This window comes from Eurosta solidaginis, chromosome 4 (genome assembly GCF_040869045.1).
Source record: "Eurosta solidaginis isolate ZX-2024a chromosome 4, ASM4086904v1, whole genome shotgun sequence".
Taxonomy (NCBI): Eukaryota; Metazoa; Arthropoda; class Insecta; order Diptera; family Tephritidae; genus Eurosta; species Eurosta solidaginis.
Genome location: NC_090322.1, coordinates 160,637,725 through 160,655,807, shown reverse-complemented (window position 1 = coordinate 160,655,807; position 18,083 = coordinate 160,637,725). Strand labels below are relative to the sequence as shown.

The 18,083-nt window shown below is 36.2% G+C and overlaps 2 protein-coding genes across 2 annotated transcripts; one reads left to right on the top strand and one right to left on the bottom strand.

Moving 5' to 3' along the window:
• Positions 1–15,086: 15,086 nt before the first annotated feature.
• LOC137248283 (putative nuclease HARBI1) lies at positions 15,087–16,106 on the top strand. Its single transcript, XM_067779154.1, has 3 exons — positions 15,087–15,238; positions 15,310–15,454; positions 15,539–16,106. The coding sequence occupies exons 1-3, from the start codon at positions 15,233–15,235 to the stop codon at positions 15,934–15,936; spliced, it is 549 nt and encodes a 182-aa protein (XP_067635255.1). The 5' UTR covers positions 15,087–15,232; the 3' UTR covers positions 15,937–16,106.
• A 156-nt stretch (positions 16,107–16,262) lies between these two features.
• On the bottom strand, positions 16,263–17,677 carry LOC137248282 (uncharacterized). Its single transcript, XM_067779153.1, has 3 exons — positions 17,643–17,677; positions 17,359–17,557; positions 16,263–17,304 (listed from the first exon to the last, which is right to left on the bottom strand). Coding segments are annotated over exons 1-3 (867 nt in total). The 5' UTR covers positions 17,645–17,677; the 3' UTR covers positions 16,263–16,638.
• Positions 17,678–18,083: the final 406 nt, after the last annotated feature.

Sequence of the window (18,083 nt, the reverse complement as noted above, 5' to 3'; positions counted from 1 at the left end):
CATGGTCCATGCTTCTGCACCATATAGCAGAACGGGTAGGATAATTGACGTGTTGAGCATGATTTCGTTTGCCGAGAGAGGACTTTACTTTTCAGTTGCCTTTATAGTCCCACGTAGCATCTGTTGGCAAGAGTTATTCTTCGCAGGATTTCAGAGCTGATGTTGTTGTGTGTGCTAAGGATGGTTCCCAAATAAACGAAGTTTTTTACTATTTCGAAATTATGGCTGCCAACAGTGGCGTAGTTGCTTCTGAGCAAATGCGCTGATTCTTTGCTCGATGACGTTTTGTATACATTCACCATAACACCCGCCTTAACCGCTTTTTTCCAGTTTGGATAACGCAGTACTTACGGCGCGTGTGTTCAAGCCGATGATCTTAATGTCATCACCAGCATCAAATTAATGAAATCGCACAATAGGGGGTCACTCTGTCTGAAACCTCGTCTAGTTTCGAACCATTCGGAGAGGTTCTTCCCAATAATGACTGAGCTGATAGTGTTGCTCAACGTCAATTTACACAGGCATATAAGTTTTGCGGTGAAATTAAATTCATACATAGCGGCATATAGGCACCTCTGTTTTGTGCTGTCGAAGCCGGCTTTAAAATCTAGGAAGAGGCGATGTGTGTCACTTTGTTTGTTGGCGAGTTTTTAGCAAGATTTTGCACATTGTGAAAATCTGGTCGATGGTAGATTTATCAGGTCTGAAGCCGCACTTATAAGGTCTAATCAGCCGATTAACGGTGAGCATCAATCTTTCGCACGATACACTTTACAGGACCTTATATGCGATGGAGCTATGTCAATCTGAATTGTGTGAAGCCTAAGTTACTGAGCCAGTGTTATTAATTTAGAAAGGTTTGCTAGAATTAGATTTACCTATATAGACGATAGCATGGTACCATAACATAATACCAAAGTTATTGCACATAGTTACATATCGATAGCACAAAGGCCCTTGCCAACAAAGTTTTGGTAGCTGCGTTTTTTAAAAATAGCAGTTTTGTGCTCATGTAAAATATATTTATTTGTGAGTCCTTTTAATTGCAAAATTTAAGTTTTTAATCAGAATAACCATAATAAAACCGTTCTTGTTAAAAAAATTACAGTATTTATTTGCATGTGCTACATTTTGTTCAAAATTTGTTATGCACTGTAAAAAAAACAAAAAAAAACATTACCACTACTTAAGTACAGAGTAAACCAATAAATTTTGTATGCAACGCACGTACTGACTTGTTGATGAGTTCATCATCAAAAGTTCCTATATAATAGGGATTTTTTTTGGATCAAGCAGTAAGAAACAAAAAACGAAAAGCATAAAACCAAAATAAAAGTAGCGGATAAGCACCAACAATAACTGGACGTTGTTGCATTGGAATGTAAAAAAAAAAAAAAAAAAAATTAAACAATACGAAGCAAGGAAAGAATGCAGAGCAGACTTTGAATGATGAGAAGATGAGGCGTAGCAATGTCGAGTCAAAACAATAAGACGAACAGTGAAAAAGTGATGAAGAATGATTTAAAAAAGTGTATCTGTATATTAGGGATGTTGTGGATGTAAGTTTACCAAAATCGGTTTAGGAATCAGAATTTATAAATATATCGGCGTAACCAATTGGGTACATTAATAATGTACTACCGGCTTACGCCGGTATTCTTACTTTGAAATCTTGATTTTTACTTTAAAAAATAATATTTAGGTTTTGTTTGTATGTATTTAAGGCAATCAACGTCTTGACATTACGGAAAGATCCAGAGGTTTCCCTCAATGTCACGCGGATCATTCAGCTCCTTGCGGAGGGACTGACCTGCATTCACTTAGTCCAGGGAGGCTTCGAACCTAACCCTGTTCTAAGGGACTGGTACTGCTGCGTCTGGTCAAAAAAATTTAAGTACTTAAAATGGTCACACTTTTGTCTGTATGTCTCGTATAAAGCGTAGTTTCACCGAAGGAGATGTTCTGGTCTAACTCCTAATACTAGTTGTAGACACGATTTCTTTTAATTATTTGTGGCCCCTTGCTGGTCACGCACAAAGGCGACTTGCGGTTACTATTAACGGCCTTTTAATGCTCATCGCTCACGTGGCACAATTTTAACGATTAGCACCAACGCTGGACTATTGTTGATCGCGCAAAGGGCGCCTCTAGATTTTCCGGCTGCTTTAAGAGCTATAATTTCCGGTTTGCGAACAGTGGTAATCCTGTTCACCAACAGTCACAAACATGCATCCTGTCCCTCACACCACATGCCAGCACAGAAGCTATGGGACTGCGACTTCGAACTCATACATAGGTATAACACCGAAGATTTTCTAACTGATTTTTTTTTATCGCGCTATCCTGCCGAAGTGGTGTGATGGTAGCGTGTTCCGCTAACCACACCGAAGGTCTTGAGTTTACGAGCCGGGCAAAGCAGATGCCGTTCGGAGTCGGCATAAAACAAATAGGTTCCGTCCCGCCAAATTGTAAGAAAAATTAGGAGGAGCACGATGCAAATTGGCCTAAAATCTCTTCGGAGGTTATTGCGCATTACACTTATTTATTTATGCTGCCGAGCACTACCAGAGAACACCGTAAAACATTAGGGAGTAACTGTTCGGCCAAAGATGCTGTCCTCGAAATCATAAGCAGTCCAAGTGGATATTATTATTTTGCAAAGACCTTGGATCATTTTTTTGAAATGTAGACCAAGATTTGAAAACGTTTGCGCTGAAAATATTGACTTCAGTAGTCTTCGTTAAACCAAATCGATATTTAAGAATGAAAGTCGCCCGAATTTAAGTTGAAAGATGTTAATGTTAGGCTCAGTCCAAACTGTCGTTTTCCTGCCTTTTGATAATACAAGGATTCAATATAAATAACCTCGTAGCTTCAGTTGTCAGCCTAGTTCGAGAGTCCACTTCGTTGGGGTAGTAGCACACCCGGTCATTTTTCGATTGCCGTGGGAAAGCTTTTGCTTCACCAAATTGAGTGTTCTTGCGAAGGACAAACACTCACCTTGTAAATATATGTGCCTACGTATTCACATATGTAACAGGAGCCGTAACGCGTAGATTATATTTAAACTTGGTCCGATATGGTCGAAACAATGTGATTCACTCCACTGGGCTAGCTGGGGATATGGCTGCCAACTTTAAGAAGTGTTAAACCAAACGACTTGGGTATTGAATGATGAAGTGTGAAAATAAAAATTAACATTTCAGACGATATTTTAAAGTTTCGCAAATAAACAACAGATGTTTGAGTATAAGGCCAAGTGATTTTTCAAACCCTTCTCATACGTACATAATTCTTCAACTTAAGTATGAGGTGGGAATCATTTCAAAGGAGTGTTTATACCCCTGGAACCTACTAAAGGATTTTGCATCACTGATTTCGCTTATTATTTTATCCAATCGGAATATAGAACTTTTGAAAAAATTGACACTTTCGGGTATTCACTATTTTATTTGACTCCATTTTCATACCTTTCATGAAAATGAAATGGTATATTAATTTCGTCACGAAACCCAAAATTGTAAGTCCTTAAAGGAAAATAGATAGACCCACCATTAAGTATACCGAAATATTCAGGTTGAAGAGCTGAGTTGATTTAGCCATGTCCGTCTGTCCGTCTGTCTGTTTGTATGCAAACTAGTCCCTAAATTTTTGAGATAGCTTGATAAAATTTGGTGAGCGGGTGTATTTGGGTGTCCGATTAGACATTTGTCGCAACCGGCCGGCTCTGACCACTATAGCATATATCCTCCATACAACCGATTTTTCAGAAAAAGAGGATTTTTGTAATATCTTACCCAATTTAACAGATTGAAGCTTCAAACTTCACCATATACTTTCGTATATTGCACATATTGTTGCCTGAAAAAATTTATGAGATCGGTCGTATATATAGTATATATCCCCCACAACGGATTGTTCAGATAAGGAACTTTTCGTAATTACTGCCCTATTTTAAGAGCTAGAGGCTTCAAATTTCAGCGAATGCTTACGTATATAGCATATATTGTTGTCTGAAAAAATCATAAAGATCGGTGGTATATATAGTATATATATGGTGGTATATATAGTATATATATATAGTATATATATATATATTTTCGCAAATTTTAGCCCCATTTTAACAGCTAGAAGCTTCAAATTTCACCGAATATTTGCGTATATAGCATATATTGTTGTCTGAAAAAATCATAGAGATCGGTTGTATATATAGTATATATCTCATACAACCGATTGTTCAGATAAGAAACTTTTCGCAATTTCTACCCCATTTTAACAGCTATAAGCTTCAAATTTCACTGATTGCTTACGTATATAGCATATATTGTTGTCTGAAAAAATCATTGAGATCGGTGGTATACATAGTATATATCTCATACAACCGATTGTTCAGATAAGAAACTTTGCGCAATTTCTGCCCCGTTTTAACAGTTAGAAGCTTCAAATTTCACAAAATGCTTTCGTATATAGCATATATTGTTGTCTGAAAAATTCATAGAGATCGGTGGTATATATATTATATACTTCATATAAACTGTCATATTGACCCCTTTTTTACGGCTAGAAGCTTCAAGATTCATCAAATTTCATCAAATAGTTACGTTTACGTCATATATTTTTGAAATACGTGATTCGTAGCCATAGTTTTTACATGCAGACCACAAAAAACGTAAAGCTTTGCATCCTCACACAGATTACCTACGTATTTTTATACCTTTCATGAAAATGAAATGGTATATTAATTTCGTCACGAAACCGAAAATTGTAAGTCCTTAAAGGAAAATAGATAGACCCACCATTAAGTATACCGAAATAATCAGGTTGAAGAGCTGAGTTGATTTAGCCATGTCCGTTTGTCCGTCTGTCCGTCTGTCTGTTTGTATGCAAACTAGTCCCTCAATTTTTGAGATATCTTGATAAAATTTGGTGAGCAGGTGTATTTCGGTGTCCGATTAGACATTTGTCGGAACCGACCGGATCGGACCACAATAGCATATATCCTCCATACAACCGATTTTTCAGAAAAAGAGGATTTTTGTAATATCTTACCCAATTTAACAGATTGCAGCTTCAAACTTCACCATATACTTTCGTATATTGCACATATTGTTGCCTGAAAAAATTTATGAGATCGGTCGTATATATAGTATATATCCCCCACAACCGATTGTTCAGATAAGGAACTTTTCGTAATTACTGCCCTATTTTAAGAGCTAGAGGCTTCAAATTTCACAAAATGCTTTCGTATATAGCATATATTGTTGTCTGAAAAAATCATAGAGATCGGTGGTATATATATTATATACTTCATATAAACTGTCATATTGACCCCTTTTTTAAGGCTAGAAGCTTCAAGATTCATCAAATTTCATCAAATAGTTACGTTTACGTCATATATTTTTGAAATACGTGATTCGTTGCCATAGTTTTTACATGCAGACCACAAAAAACGTAAAGCTTTGCATCCTCACACAGATTACCTACGTATTTTTATACCTTTCATGAAAATGAAATGGTATATTAATTTCGTCACGAAACCGAAAATTGTAAGTCCTTAAAGGAAAATAGATAGACCCACCATTAAGTATACCGAAATAATCAGGTTGAAGAGCTGAGTTGATTTAGCCATGTCCGTTTGTCCGTCTGTCCGTCTGTCTGTTTGTATGCAAACTAGTCCCTCAATTTTTGAGATATCTTGATAAAATTTGGTGAGCAGGTGTATTTGGGTGTCCGATTAGACATTTGTCGGAAACGACCGGATCGGACCACTATAGCATATATCCTCCATACAACCGATTTTTCAAAAAAAGAGGATTTTTGTAATAACTTACCCAATTTAACAGATTGAAGCTTCAAACTTCACCATATACTTTCGTATATTGCACATATTGTTGCCTGAAAAAATTTATGAGATCGGTCGTATATATAGTATATATCCCCCACAACCGATTGTTCAGATAAGGAACTTTTCGTAATTACTGCCCTATTTTAAGAGCTAGTGGCTTCAAATTTCAGCGAATGCTTACGTATATAGCATATATTGTTGTCTGAAAAAATCATAAAGATCGGTGGTATATATAGTATATATATGGTGGTATATATAGTATATATATATAGTATATATATATATATTTTCGCAAATTTTAGCACCATTTTAACAGCTAGAAACTTCAAATTTCACCGAATATTTACTTATATAGCATATATTGTTGTCTGAAAAAATCATAGAGATCGGTTGTATATATAGTATATATCTCATACAACCGATTGTTCAGATAAGAAACTTTTCGCAATTTCTACCCCATTTTAACAGCTATAAGCTTCAAATCTCACCGATTGGTTACGTATATAGCATATATTGTTGTCTGAAAAAATCATAGAGATCGGTTGTATATATAGTATATATCTCATACAACCGATTGTTCAGATAAGAAACTTTTCGCAATTTCTACCCCATTTTAACAGCTATAAGCTTCAAATTTCACTGATTGCTTACGTATATAGCATATATTGTTGTCTGAAAAAATCATAGAGATCGGTTGTATATATAGTATATATCTCATACAACCGATTGTTCAGATAAGAAACTTTTCGCAATTTCTACCCCATTTTAACAGCTAGAAGCTTCAAATTTCACTGATTGCTTACGTATATAGCATATATTGATGTCTGAAAAAATCATTGAGATCGGTGGTATACATAGTATATATCTCATACAACCGATTGTTCAGATAAGAAACTTTGCGCAATTTCTGCCCCGTTTTAACAGTTAGAAGCTTCAAATTTCACAAAATGCTTTCGTATATAGCATATATTGTTGTCTGAGAAAATCATAGATACCGGTGGTATATATAGTATATATCCCATACAACCGATTGTTCAGATAAGAAACTTTGCGCAATTTCTTCCCCATTTTAACCGTTATAAGCTTCAAATTTCACCGATTGCTTACGTATATAGTATGTATTGTTGTGTCAAAAAATCATAGAGATCGGTGATATATATAATATATATATGATGGTATATATAGTATATATATATAGTATATATATATAGTATATATATTTTTTTTTTTTCGATTTCGGCCCCATTTTAACAGCTAGAAGCTTCAAATTTCACCAACTGCTTACGTGTATAGCATATATTGTTGTCTGAAAAAATCATAGAGATCGGTTGTATATATAGTATATATCTCATACAACCGATTGTTCAGATAAGAAACTTTTCGCAATTTCTACCCCATTTTAACAGCTATAAGCTTCAAATTTCACTGATTGCTTACGTATATAGCATATATTGTTGTCTGAAAAAATCATTGAGATCGGTGGTATACATAGTATATATCTCATACAACCGATTGTTCAGATAAGAAACTTTGCGCAATTTCTGCCCCGTTTTAACAGTTAGAAGCTTCAAATTTCACAAAATGCTTTCGTATATAGCATATATTGTTGTCTGAAAAATTCATAGAGATCGGTGGTATATATATTATATACTTCATATAAACTGTAATATTGACCCCTTTTTTACGGCTAGAAGCTTCAAGATTCATCAAATTTCATCAAATAGTTACGTTTACGTCATATATTTTTGAAATACGTAATTCGTAGCCATAGTTTTTACATGCAGACCACAAAAAACGTAAAGCTTTGCATCCTCACACAGATTACCTACGTATTTTTATACCTTTCATGAAAATGAAATGGTATATTAATTTCGTCACGAAACCGAAAATTGTAAGTCCTTAAAGGAAAATAGATAGACCCACCATTAAGTATACCGAAATAATCAGGTTGAAGAGCTGAGTTGATTTAGCCATGTCCGTCTGTCCGTCTGTCCGTCTGTCTGTTTGTATGCAAACTAGTCCCTCAATTTTTGAGATATCTTGATAAAATTTGGTGAGCAGGTGTATTTGGGTGTCCGATTAGACATTTGTCGGAACCGACCGGATCGGACCACTATAGCATATATCCTCCATACAACCGATTTTTCAGAAAAAGAGGATTTTTGTAATAACTTACCCAATTTAACAGATTGAAGCTTCAAACTTCACCATATACTTTCGTATATTGCACATATTGTTGCCTGAAAAAATTTATGAGATCGGTCGTATATATAGTATATATCCCCCACAACCGATTGTTCAGATAAGGAACTTTTCGTAATTACTGCCCTATTTTAAGAGCTAGTGGCTTCAAATTTCAGCGAATGCTTACGTATATAGCATATAATGTTGTTTGAAAAAATCATAAAGATCGGTGGTATATATAGTATATATATGGTGGTATATATAGTATATATATATAGTATATATATATATATTTTCGCAAATTTTAGCACCATTTTAACAGCTAGAAACTTCAAATTTCACCAAATATTTACTTATATAGCATATATTGTTGTCTGAAAAAATCATAGAGATCGGTTGTATATATAGTATATATCTCATACAACCGATTGTTCAGATAAGAAACTTTTCGCAATTTCTACCCCATTTTAACAGCTATAAGCTTCAAATCTCACCGATTGGTTACGTATATAGCATATATTGTTGTCTGAAAAAATCATAGAGATCGGTTGTATATATAGTATATATCTCATACAACCGATTGTTCAGATAAGAAACTTTTCGCAATTTCTACCCCATTTTAACAGCTATAAGCTTCAAATTTCACTGATTGCTTACGTATATAGCATATATTGTTGTCTGAAAAAATCATAGAGATCGGTTGTATATATAGTATATATCTCATACAACCGATTGTTCAGATAAGAAACTTTGCGCAATTTCTGCCCCGTTTTAACAGTTAGAAGCTTCAAATTTCACAAAATGCTTAAATTGTTGTCTGAAAAAATCATAGAGATCGGTGGTATATATATTATATACTTCATATAAACTGTCATATTGACCCCTTTTTTAAGGCTAGAATCTTCAAAATTCATCAAATTTCATCAAATAGTTACGTTTTCGTCATATATTTTTGAAATACGTGATTCGTAGTCATAGTTTTTACACGCAGACCACAAAAAACCTGAAACTTTGCATCCTCACACAAAGTACCTACCTGTTTTTATACTCAGTTGAGCAGAGCTCACAGAGTATATTAAGTTTGATTGGATAACGGTTGGTTGTACATATATAAAGGAATCGAGATAGATATAGACTTCCATATATCAAAATAATCAGGATCGAAAAAAAATTTGTTTGAGCCATGTCCGTCCGTCCGTCCGTCCGTTAACACGATAACTTGAGTAAATTTTGAGGTATCTTGATGAAATTTGGTATGTAGATTCCTGGGCACTCATCTCAGATCGCTATTTAAAATGAACGATATCGGACTATAACCACGCCCATTTTTTCGAAATCGAAAATTTCGAAAAACGGAAAAAATGCGATAATTCATTGCCAAAGACGGATAAAGCGATGAAACTTGGTAGATGGGTTGATGTTATGACGCAGAATAGAAAATTAGTAAGATTTTGGACAATGGGCGTGGCACCGCCCACTTTTACAAGAAGGTAATTTAAAAGTTTTGCGAGCTGTAATTTGGCAGTCGTTGAAGATATCATGATGAAATTTGGCAGGAACGTTACTACTGTTACTATATATGTGCCAAATAAAAATTAGCAAAATTGGATGAAGAACACGCCCACTTTTTAAAAAAAAATTTTTTTTAATTCAAATTTTAACAAAAAATTTAATATCTTTACTGTATATAAGTATATAAAGTCAGAATTCAACTCCAGTAATGATATGATGCAACAAAATACAAAAATAAAAGAAAATTTCAAAATGGGCGTGGCTCCGCCGATTTTCATTTAGTTTGTCTAGAATACTTTTAATGCCATAAGTCGAACAAAAATTTACCAATCCTTCTTAAATTTGGTAGAGGCATAGACTCTATGACGGTAACTGTTTTCTGTGAAAATGGGCGAAATCGGTGGAAGACACGCCCAGTTTTTATACACAGTCCACCGTCTGGCCTTCATCTCGGCCGTTAACACAATAACTTAAGCAAAAACCGATATATCTTTACTAAACTTAGTCCACGCACTTATCTGAACTCACTTTATCTTGGTAAAAAAAATGGCCGAAATCCGACCATAACCACGCCCACTTTATCTATATCGAAAATTACGAAAAATTAAAAAAATGCCATAATTCTATACCAAATACGAAAAAAGGGATGAAACATGGTAATTAGATTGGTTTATTGACGCAAAATATAACTTTGGAAAAAACTTTGTAAAATGGGTGTGACACCTACCATATTAAGTAGAAGAAAATGAAAAAGTTCTACAAGGCGAAATCAACAGCGTTTGGAATCTAGGCAGGAATACTGTTAGTGGACTATGACCCGACAGATGATTTTCTGGATCACCTGGTCCACATTTTGGTCGATATCGCGAAAACGCCTTCACATATACATCTAAGGGCCACTCGCTTTTAAAACCCTTATTAATACCTTTAATTTGATATCCATATCGTACAAATACATTCTAGAGTCACCCCTGGCCCACCCTAATGGCGATATCTCGAAAAGGCGTCCACCTATAGACCTAATGCCCACTCCCTCTGAAAATGCTCAGTAACACCTTTCGTTATTTACCCATATCGTACAAATATTCTAGAGTCACCCCTGGCCCACCCTAATAGCGATATCTCGAAAAGGCGTCCACCTATAGACCTAATGCCCACTCCCTCCTAAAATGCTCAGTAACACCTTTAGTTTGATACCCATATCGTACAAACATTCTAGAGTCACCCCTGGCCCACCCTAATGGCGATATCTCGAAAAGGTGGCCACCTATAGACCTAATGCCCACTCCCTCTTAAAATGCTCATTTGATTCCCATATCGTACAAACACATTCTAGAGTCGCCCCTGGTTCACCTTTATGGCGATATCTCGAAACGGCGTCCACCTATGGAACTAAGGATCACTCCCTTTGAAAATACTCATTAACACCTTTCATTTGATACCCATATCGTACAAACATATTCTAGAGTCACCCCTGGCCCACCTTAATGGCGATATCTCGAAAAGGCGTCCACCGATAGACCTAAGGCCCGCTCCCTCTTAAAATGCTTAGTAACACCTTTCATTTGATACCCATATCGTACAAACAAATTCTAGAGTCAGCCCTGGTCCACCTTTATGGCGACATCCCTAAATGGCGTCCATCCATAGAACTATGGCCTACTCTCTCTTAAAATACTCTTTAATACCTTCCATTTGATACACATGTCATACAACCACATTCCAGGGTTACCCTAGGTTCATTTTCCTACATGGTGATTTTCCTTATTTTGTCTCCATAGCTCTCAACTGAGTATTTAATGTTCGGTCACACCCGAACTTAGCCTTCCTTACTTGTTTATTTTATATTTATCTTAAAAATCGTTAAGGTATGTAGATCTGTTCGCTATATATTTCTTATCTTATACATCCGATTATTCGGAGATTACGAACGGAATACAGTCCCCTCCTTACTTTTTACTTATTAATTTATTTAAAAAATAATGCAAAGTAAGCATTTAAATTTTTATACTAAGTTGAGCAGAGCTCACAGAGTATATTAAGTTTGATTGGATAACGGTGGGTTGTACATATATAAAGAAATCGAGATAGATATAGACTTCCATATATTAAAATAATCAGGATCGAAAAAAAATTTGATTGAGCCATGTCCGTCCGTCCGTCCGTCCGGCCGTCCGTTAACACGATAACTTGAGTAAATTTTGAGGTATCTTGATGAAATTTCGTACGTAGGTTTCTGAGCACTCATCTCAGATCGCTATTTAAAATGAACGATATCGGACTATAACCACGCCCACTTTTTCGATATCGAAAATATCGAAAAACCGAAAAAGGGCGATAATTCATTACAAAAGACCGATAAAGCGACGAAACTTGGTATATGAGTTGAACTTATGACGCCAAATAGAAAATTAGTAAAATTTTGGACAATGGGCGTGGCACCGCCCACTTTTAAAAGAAGGTAATTTAAAATTTTTGCAAGCTGTAATTTGGCAGTCGTTGAAGATATCATGATGAAATTTTGCAGGAACGTTACTCTTTTTACTATATGTACGCTTAATAAAAATTAGCAAAATCGGAGAAGGACCACGCCCACTTTTAAAAAAATTTTTTTTTTTAAGTAAAATTTTAACAAAAAATTTAATATCTTTACAGTATATAAGTAAATTATGTCAAGATTCAACTCCAGTAATGATATGGTGCAACAAAATACAAAAATAAAAGAAAATTTAAAAATGGGCGTGGCTCCGCCCTTTTTCATTTAATTTGTCTAGGATACTTTTAACGCCATAAGTCGAACAAAAATTAACCAATCCTTTTGAAATTTGGTAGGGGTATAGATTTTATGGCGTTAACTGTTTTCTGTGAAAATGGGCGAAATCGGTTAATGCCACGCCCAGTTTTTATACACAGTCGTCCGTCTGTCCTTCCGCATGGCCGTTAACACGATAACTTGAGCAAAAATCGATATATCTTTACTAAACTCAGTTCACGTACTTATCTGAACTCACTTTATCTTGGTATGAAAAATGAACGAAATCCGACTATGACCACGCCCACTTTTTCGATATCGAAAATTACGAAAAATGAAAAAATGCCATAATTCTATACCAAATACGAAAAAAGGGACGAAACATGGTAAGGTAATTGGATTGTTTTATTGACGCGAAATATAACTTTAGAAAAAACTTTATAAAATGGTTGTGACACCTACCATATTAAGTAGAAGAAAATGAAAAAGTTCTGCAGGGCGAAATAAAAAACCCTTAAAATCTTGGCAGGTATTACATATATAAATAAATTAGCGGTATCCAACAGATGATGTTCTGGGTCACCCTGGTCCACATTTTGGGCGATATCTGGAAAACGCCTTCACATATACAACTACCACCACTCCCTTTTAAAACTCTCATTAATACCTTTAATTTGATACCCATATTGTACAAACTCATTCTAGAGTCACCCCTGGTCCACCTTTATGGCGATATCTCGAAACGGCGTCCACCTATGGAACTAAGGATTACTCCCTTTTAAAATGCTCATTAACACCTTTCTTTTGATACCCATATTGTACAAACAAATTCTAGGGTCACCCCTGGTCCACCTTTATGGCGATATCTCGAAACGGCGTCCACCTATGGAACTAAGGATTACTCCCTTTTAAAATACTCATTAACACCTTTCATTTGATACCCATATCGTACAAACGCATCCTAGAGTCACCCCTGGTCCACCTTTATGGCGATATCTCGAAAAGGCGACCACCTATACAACTACCACCACTCCCTTTTAAAACCCTTATTAATACCTTTAATTTGATACCCATATCGTACAAACAAATTCTAGGGTCACACCTGGTCCACCTTTATGGCGATATCTCGAAACGGCGTCCACCTGTGGAACTAAGCATCACTCCCTTTTAAAATACTCATTAACACCTTTCTTTTGATACCCATATTGTACAAACAAATTCTAGGGTCACCCCTGGTCCACCTTTATGGCGATATATCGAAACGGCGTCCACCTATGGAACTAAGGATTACTCCCTTTTAAAATACTCATTAACACCTTTCATTTGATACCAATATCGTACAAACGCATTCTAGAGTCACCCCTGGTCCACCTTTATGGCGATATCTCGAAAAGGCGACCACCTATACAACTACCACCACTCCCTTTTAAAACCCTCATTAATACCTTTAATTTGATACCCATATTGTACAAACAAATTCTAGGGTCACACCTGGTCCACCTTTATGGCGATATCTCGAAACGGCGTCCACCTGTGGACCTAAGCATCACTCCCTTTTAAAATACTCATTAACACCTTTCTTTTGATTCACATATTGCACAAACAAATTCTAGGGTTACCCCTGGTCCACCTTTATTGCGATATCTCGAAACGGCGTCCACCTATGGAACTAAGGATTACTCCTTTTTAAAATACTCATTAACATCTTTCGTTTGATACCCATATTGTACAAACGCATTCTAGGGTCACACCTGGTCCACCTTTATGGCGATATCTCGAAACGGCGTACACCTGTGGAACTAAGCATAACTCCCTTTTAAAATACTCATTAACACCTTTCTTTTGATACCAATATTGTACAAACAAATTCTAGGGTCACCCCTGGTCCACCTTTGTGGCGATATCTCGAAACGGCGTCCACCTATGGAACTAAGGATTACTCCCTTTTAAAACACTCATTAACACCTTTCTTTTGATACCCATATTGTACAAACAAATTCTAGGGTCACCCCTGGTCCTCCTTTATGGCGATATCTCGAAACGGCGTCCACATGTGGAATTAAGCATCACTCCCTTTTAAAATACTCATTAACACCTTTCATTTGATACTCATATTGTACAAACAAATTTTGGGTCACCCCTGGACCACCTTTATGGCGATATCTCGAAACGGCGTGCACCTATGGAACTAAGGATTACTCCCTTTTAAAATACTCATTAACACCTTTCTTTTGATACCCATATTGTACAAACAAATTCTAGAGTCAACCCTGGGGGGCTACTCTGTATTGCGATTCGAAAACGAATTCGATGCGATTGTCAAATCCGAGTCGATAAGCAAATGGTACTCTGTATTGCTATAGCATTGCTAACAGTGTTGCCTTTTTGCTGTTTGCGTATTTTCCTGTGTGGGTTGGCATTACTGCTAGAAGATGTCAAAGAATGTAAGAACAAAACAAATAAAGTAAAGAAATAAACAATTGTAGGAACGCGTTCAATTCGGCTTGTGTTTTAAATTAATAGTTGCAATAAAGATTTAAAAGTTTATAAAATGGATTCAGTGGCACTGTGGGATGACACAAACGAGGAGCGCATTGAAAGACGAATTATTCGTGATAGCTCCAATATAATGAACCTTAGGGGGCCAGGGGGCCTATCAACACTTGATTGGTCAAGATCGCCACACGGGTATGGCCCAGCAAACGTTTTCCCGTTGCATGTTCGAGGTGTGTAGCGCCATTGAAAAAGTGCTATGTAAAAAACATATAGAGTTTCCATTGTCTGAAACGGAAAAGAATGAAGCAAATAGAAGTTTCTATTCGGCTTGCGGAATTCCAGGAGTGATTGGTGCGGTCGATGGAACTCACATTCAATTGGTACGACCGGCTCGAGACGAGCATTTATATTTTAACCGTAAGCTCAAACATAGCATTAATGCAATGGTGGTAAGAGTGATGCATTATTTATAAATACACATTTAAATGCAACTACATATTTATGTATTTATATATTTTAGATTTGTGACCACAAAATGCGCATAAGGGCAGTAGATGGAAGGTTTGGAGGTGCTTCGCATGATTCCCACGTCTGGAGCCTATCTTCAGAGCGTGCTTGCTTAAAGGCGAATTTTGAAAATGGAGACAGAGGAGTGAGAATTCTTGGTAAGATTAACATACTTTAGGTATTTCGCCTGAGGATTTGCTTCCCAGTTTTTCTAACCACATACTTATGTTACTTTATTATAGGAGATTCTGGATATCCCCTCGAGCCATGGCTGCTAACACCATACAGAAACGCAGCAGAGAACTCTGACGAAATTTTTTTTAATGATAAGTTTGGCAAAGGAAGATCGTTAATCGAACGAACTTTTGGAGTATTAAAAGGCAGGTTTAGATGCCTCTTAGCTGCAAGAGAGTTGCATTATACACCCGAAAAAGTGGTTAAAATTCTAAACGTATGCTGTGCTTTGCATAATATTTGCATTTTATACAAACTGGAAGATCCTTCAAACATTGTTTTCGAGCGAAATGACCCTTCAAGTGCCAATGTCGATGCACAAGAAAGCCGAAATTTATCAAATATCGCCAAAAACATTAGGGAACAAATTAAAAATAATATGGTTAACTCGAGAAACCCAAACTAAAGAAATAAAATATATGAATTGCTCAATTATTTTTGTTCATGTATTTTGAAATAGTTTTTACATACACATATGTATACAAATGTATGTGAATTTAAACATGTGTGATGTAAAAAAATGAATACAAAACATAAAAATATTAAATTAAAATAAATTCGCACATGTTCACATATACACTTATGGCATTAAAAGGTACATTTTTTTTTAAATTTTTTAATTTAATTTTTTAATGTAAATACATACATATATGTATGTATGGTTCAAATTAAAAGGTACAATATTTTTCACTTTTTAATGTAATATATATATGTAAATATATTTAGTTAAATTAAACATAAAAGCATTCAATTAAATCAAAATTAAATTCACTTCAATAAATTTACGTCATTAAATTAAATAAAGCGTACCGACTTTTTCTTTCAACAATGTACACATTATCACATACGTTTATACACTCTTACAGTCTTTTATATTCATTTGGTTAATTATTTGGTAATTAATATTAAATTTAGCATCATGTTTGTAAAATCACATATTTTTTTATAAATAGGTACGGTCTTATTAGTATATATACATAGTGAAACAACACCTCTTTTGGTTTACTGTGCCTGTCGCTTTGAGCTAGAGATCAACGCGTTGGTACTTGCTTCAACAGCTAGGACCTCCTTTTGTAGTTCTAGTTTGGTTAGCTTCATCTTAATTTTTTTATTGTCTGCTGTTTGCTGGTAAAGGAACCTTTCTCTCTCCAGCTTTAGTCGGCATTCTTGTAGCTCTCGTTTTTTTTTTCATTTCGCTGTAAATGTTTATCAAGTTCGAGTTTATTTCGTTCAGCAAATTTGTTGAACGCTTGTGGTACTCGATTTGATTCGACACTTGATGTTCCAACAGACTTTGCTTTCTGCGCGGAGTTTTGGCCGTGTTCGAACAAGTGGGAAGCTCTTCTTGCTCGCTTTCTTCTGAGCCTGTATGTTCATTATCTGAGCACGAGTTCCCCGACCCGGCGGAACTGTCTGCTCGTGCTACCGGACTCCCACGTTGTACCACCGGACTCCCACGTTGTACCACCGGACTCCAACGTTGTACCACCGGACTCCAACGTTGTACCACCGGACTCCCACGTCGTACCACCGGACTCTCACGTCGCGCCACCGGACTCTCCCTCGGTTGTATTGAAGCCGACTTTGGCTTAGCACCAAACCTCGAGGTGCTAATGGTTCCGCTCATGGACTTATCTGCACTCAATAGCTTGCTTACTTCTTCTTCTAGGTGTGTTAACGGCACAAACCCCGACGGACCCCCACCAGTTCCGGAAACGCTTATCTTATTGCGTCGCATTTTTGATTTTAGATGCACTTTGTAATCAGCCCACACCTAAAATTTTTTGTATTTAACTATGTACATAAATAGCTACCGAGAAGTACTTACTTTTTTCCAACCAGCAACATCGCGTGATGGTGGACCAACTGCATTTAGCTGTGATGTTACCCTCTTCCACAAATTTGAGGCAGCATTTCGACCATTCGCGGACTTTAGTAATCCCTTCGACAAGTCGGGATGCGCCTTCATGAAATCCACGAGCACTTCGAATTGCTTTTGTTGCGTGTGCTTCATTTTAGATTTTTCCCTAAAAAACATTAACAACACTATTTATTAAGTGTTTAAATAAACATAAAAAATAAAACAGCACACAGTTTTTGGTAAAAACTTACATTTTTTTGCCGCGCGACTGAGTTTTGTTGTAGGAAGAGAGATTCGAATTTACAGAGCAATTGACATTCGCTTTCGCGATACAGAGTGTACGCAATTCGAAAGGGAAAAATGAATGCGAAAGGGAAAAAGCAAATCCGAAAATGTCAAATGTCAGTTGCGATAGTTGAGTTACAGAGTGTCGATAAGGCAAATGCGAAAAAATTTCCATTCGCATCGCAATACAGAGTAGCCCCACTGATCCACCTTTATGGCGATATCCCGAAATGGCGTCCACCTATGGAACTAAGGATTACTCCCTTTTAAAATGCTCATTAACACCTTTCATTTGATACCCATATCGTACAAACGCATTCTAGAGTCACCCCTGGTCTATCTTTACGGCGATATCTCGAAAAGGCGTCCATCTATAGAACTTAGGTCCACGCCCTTTTAAAATACTC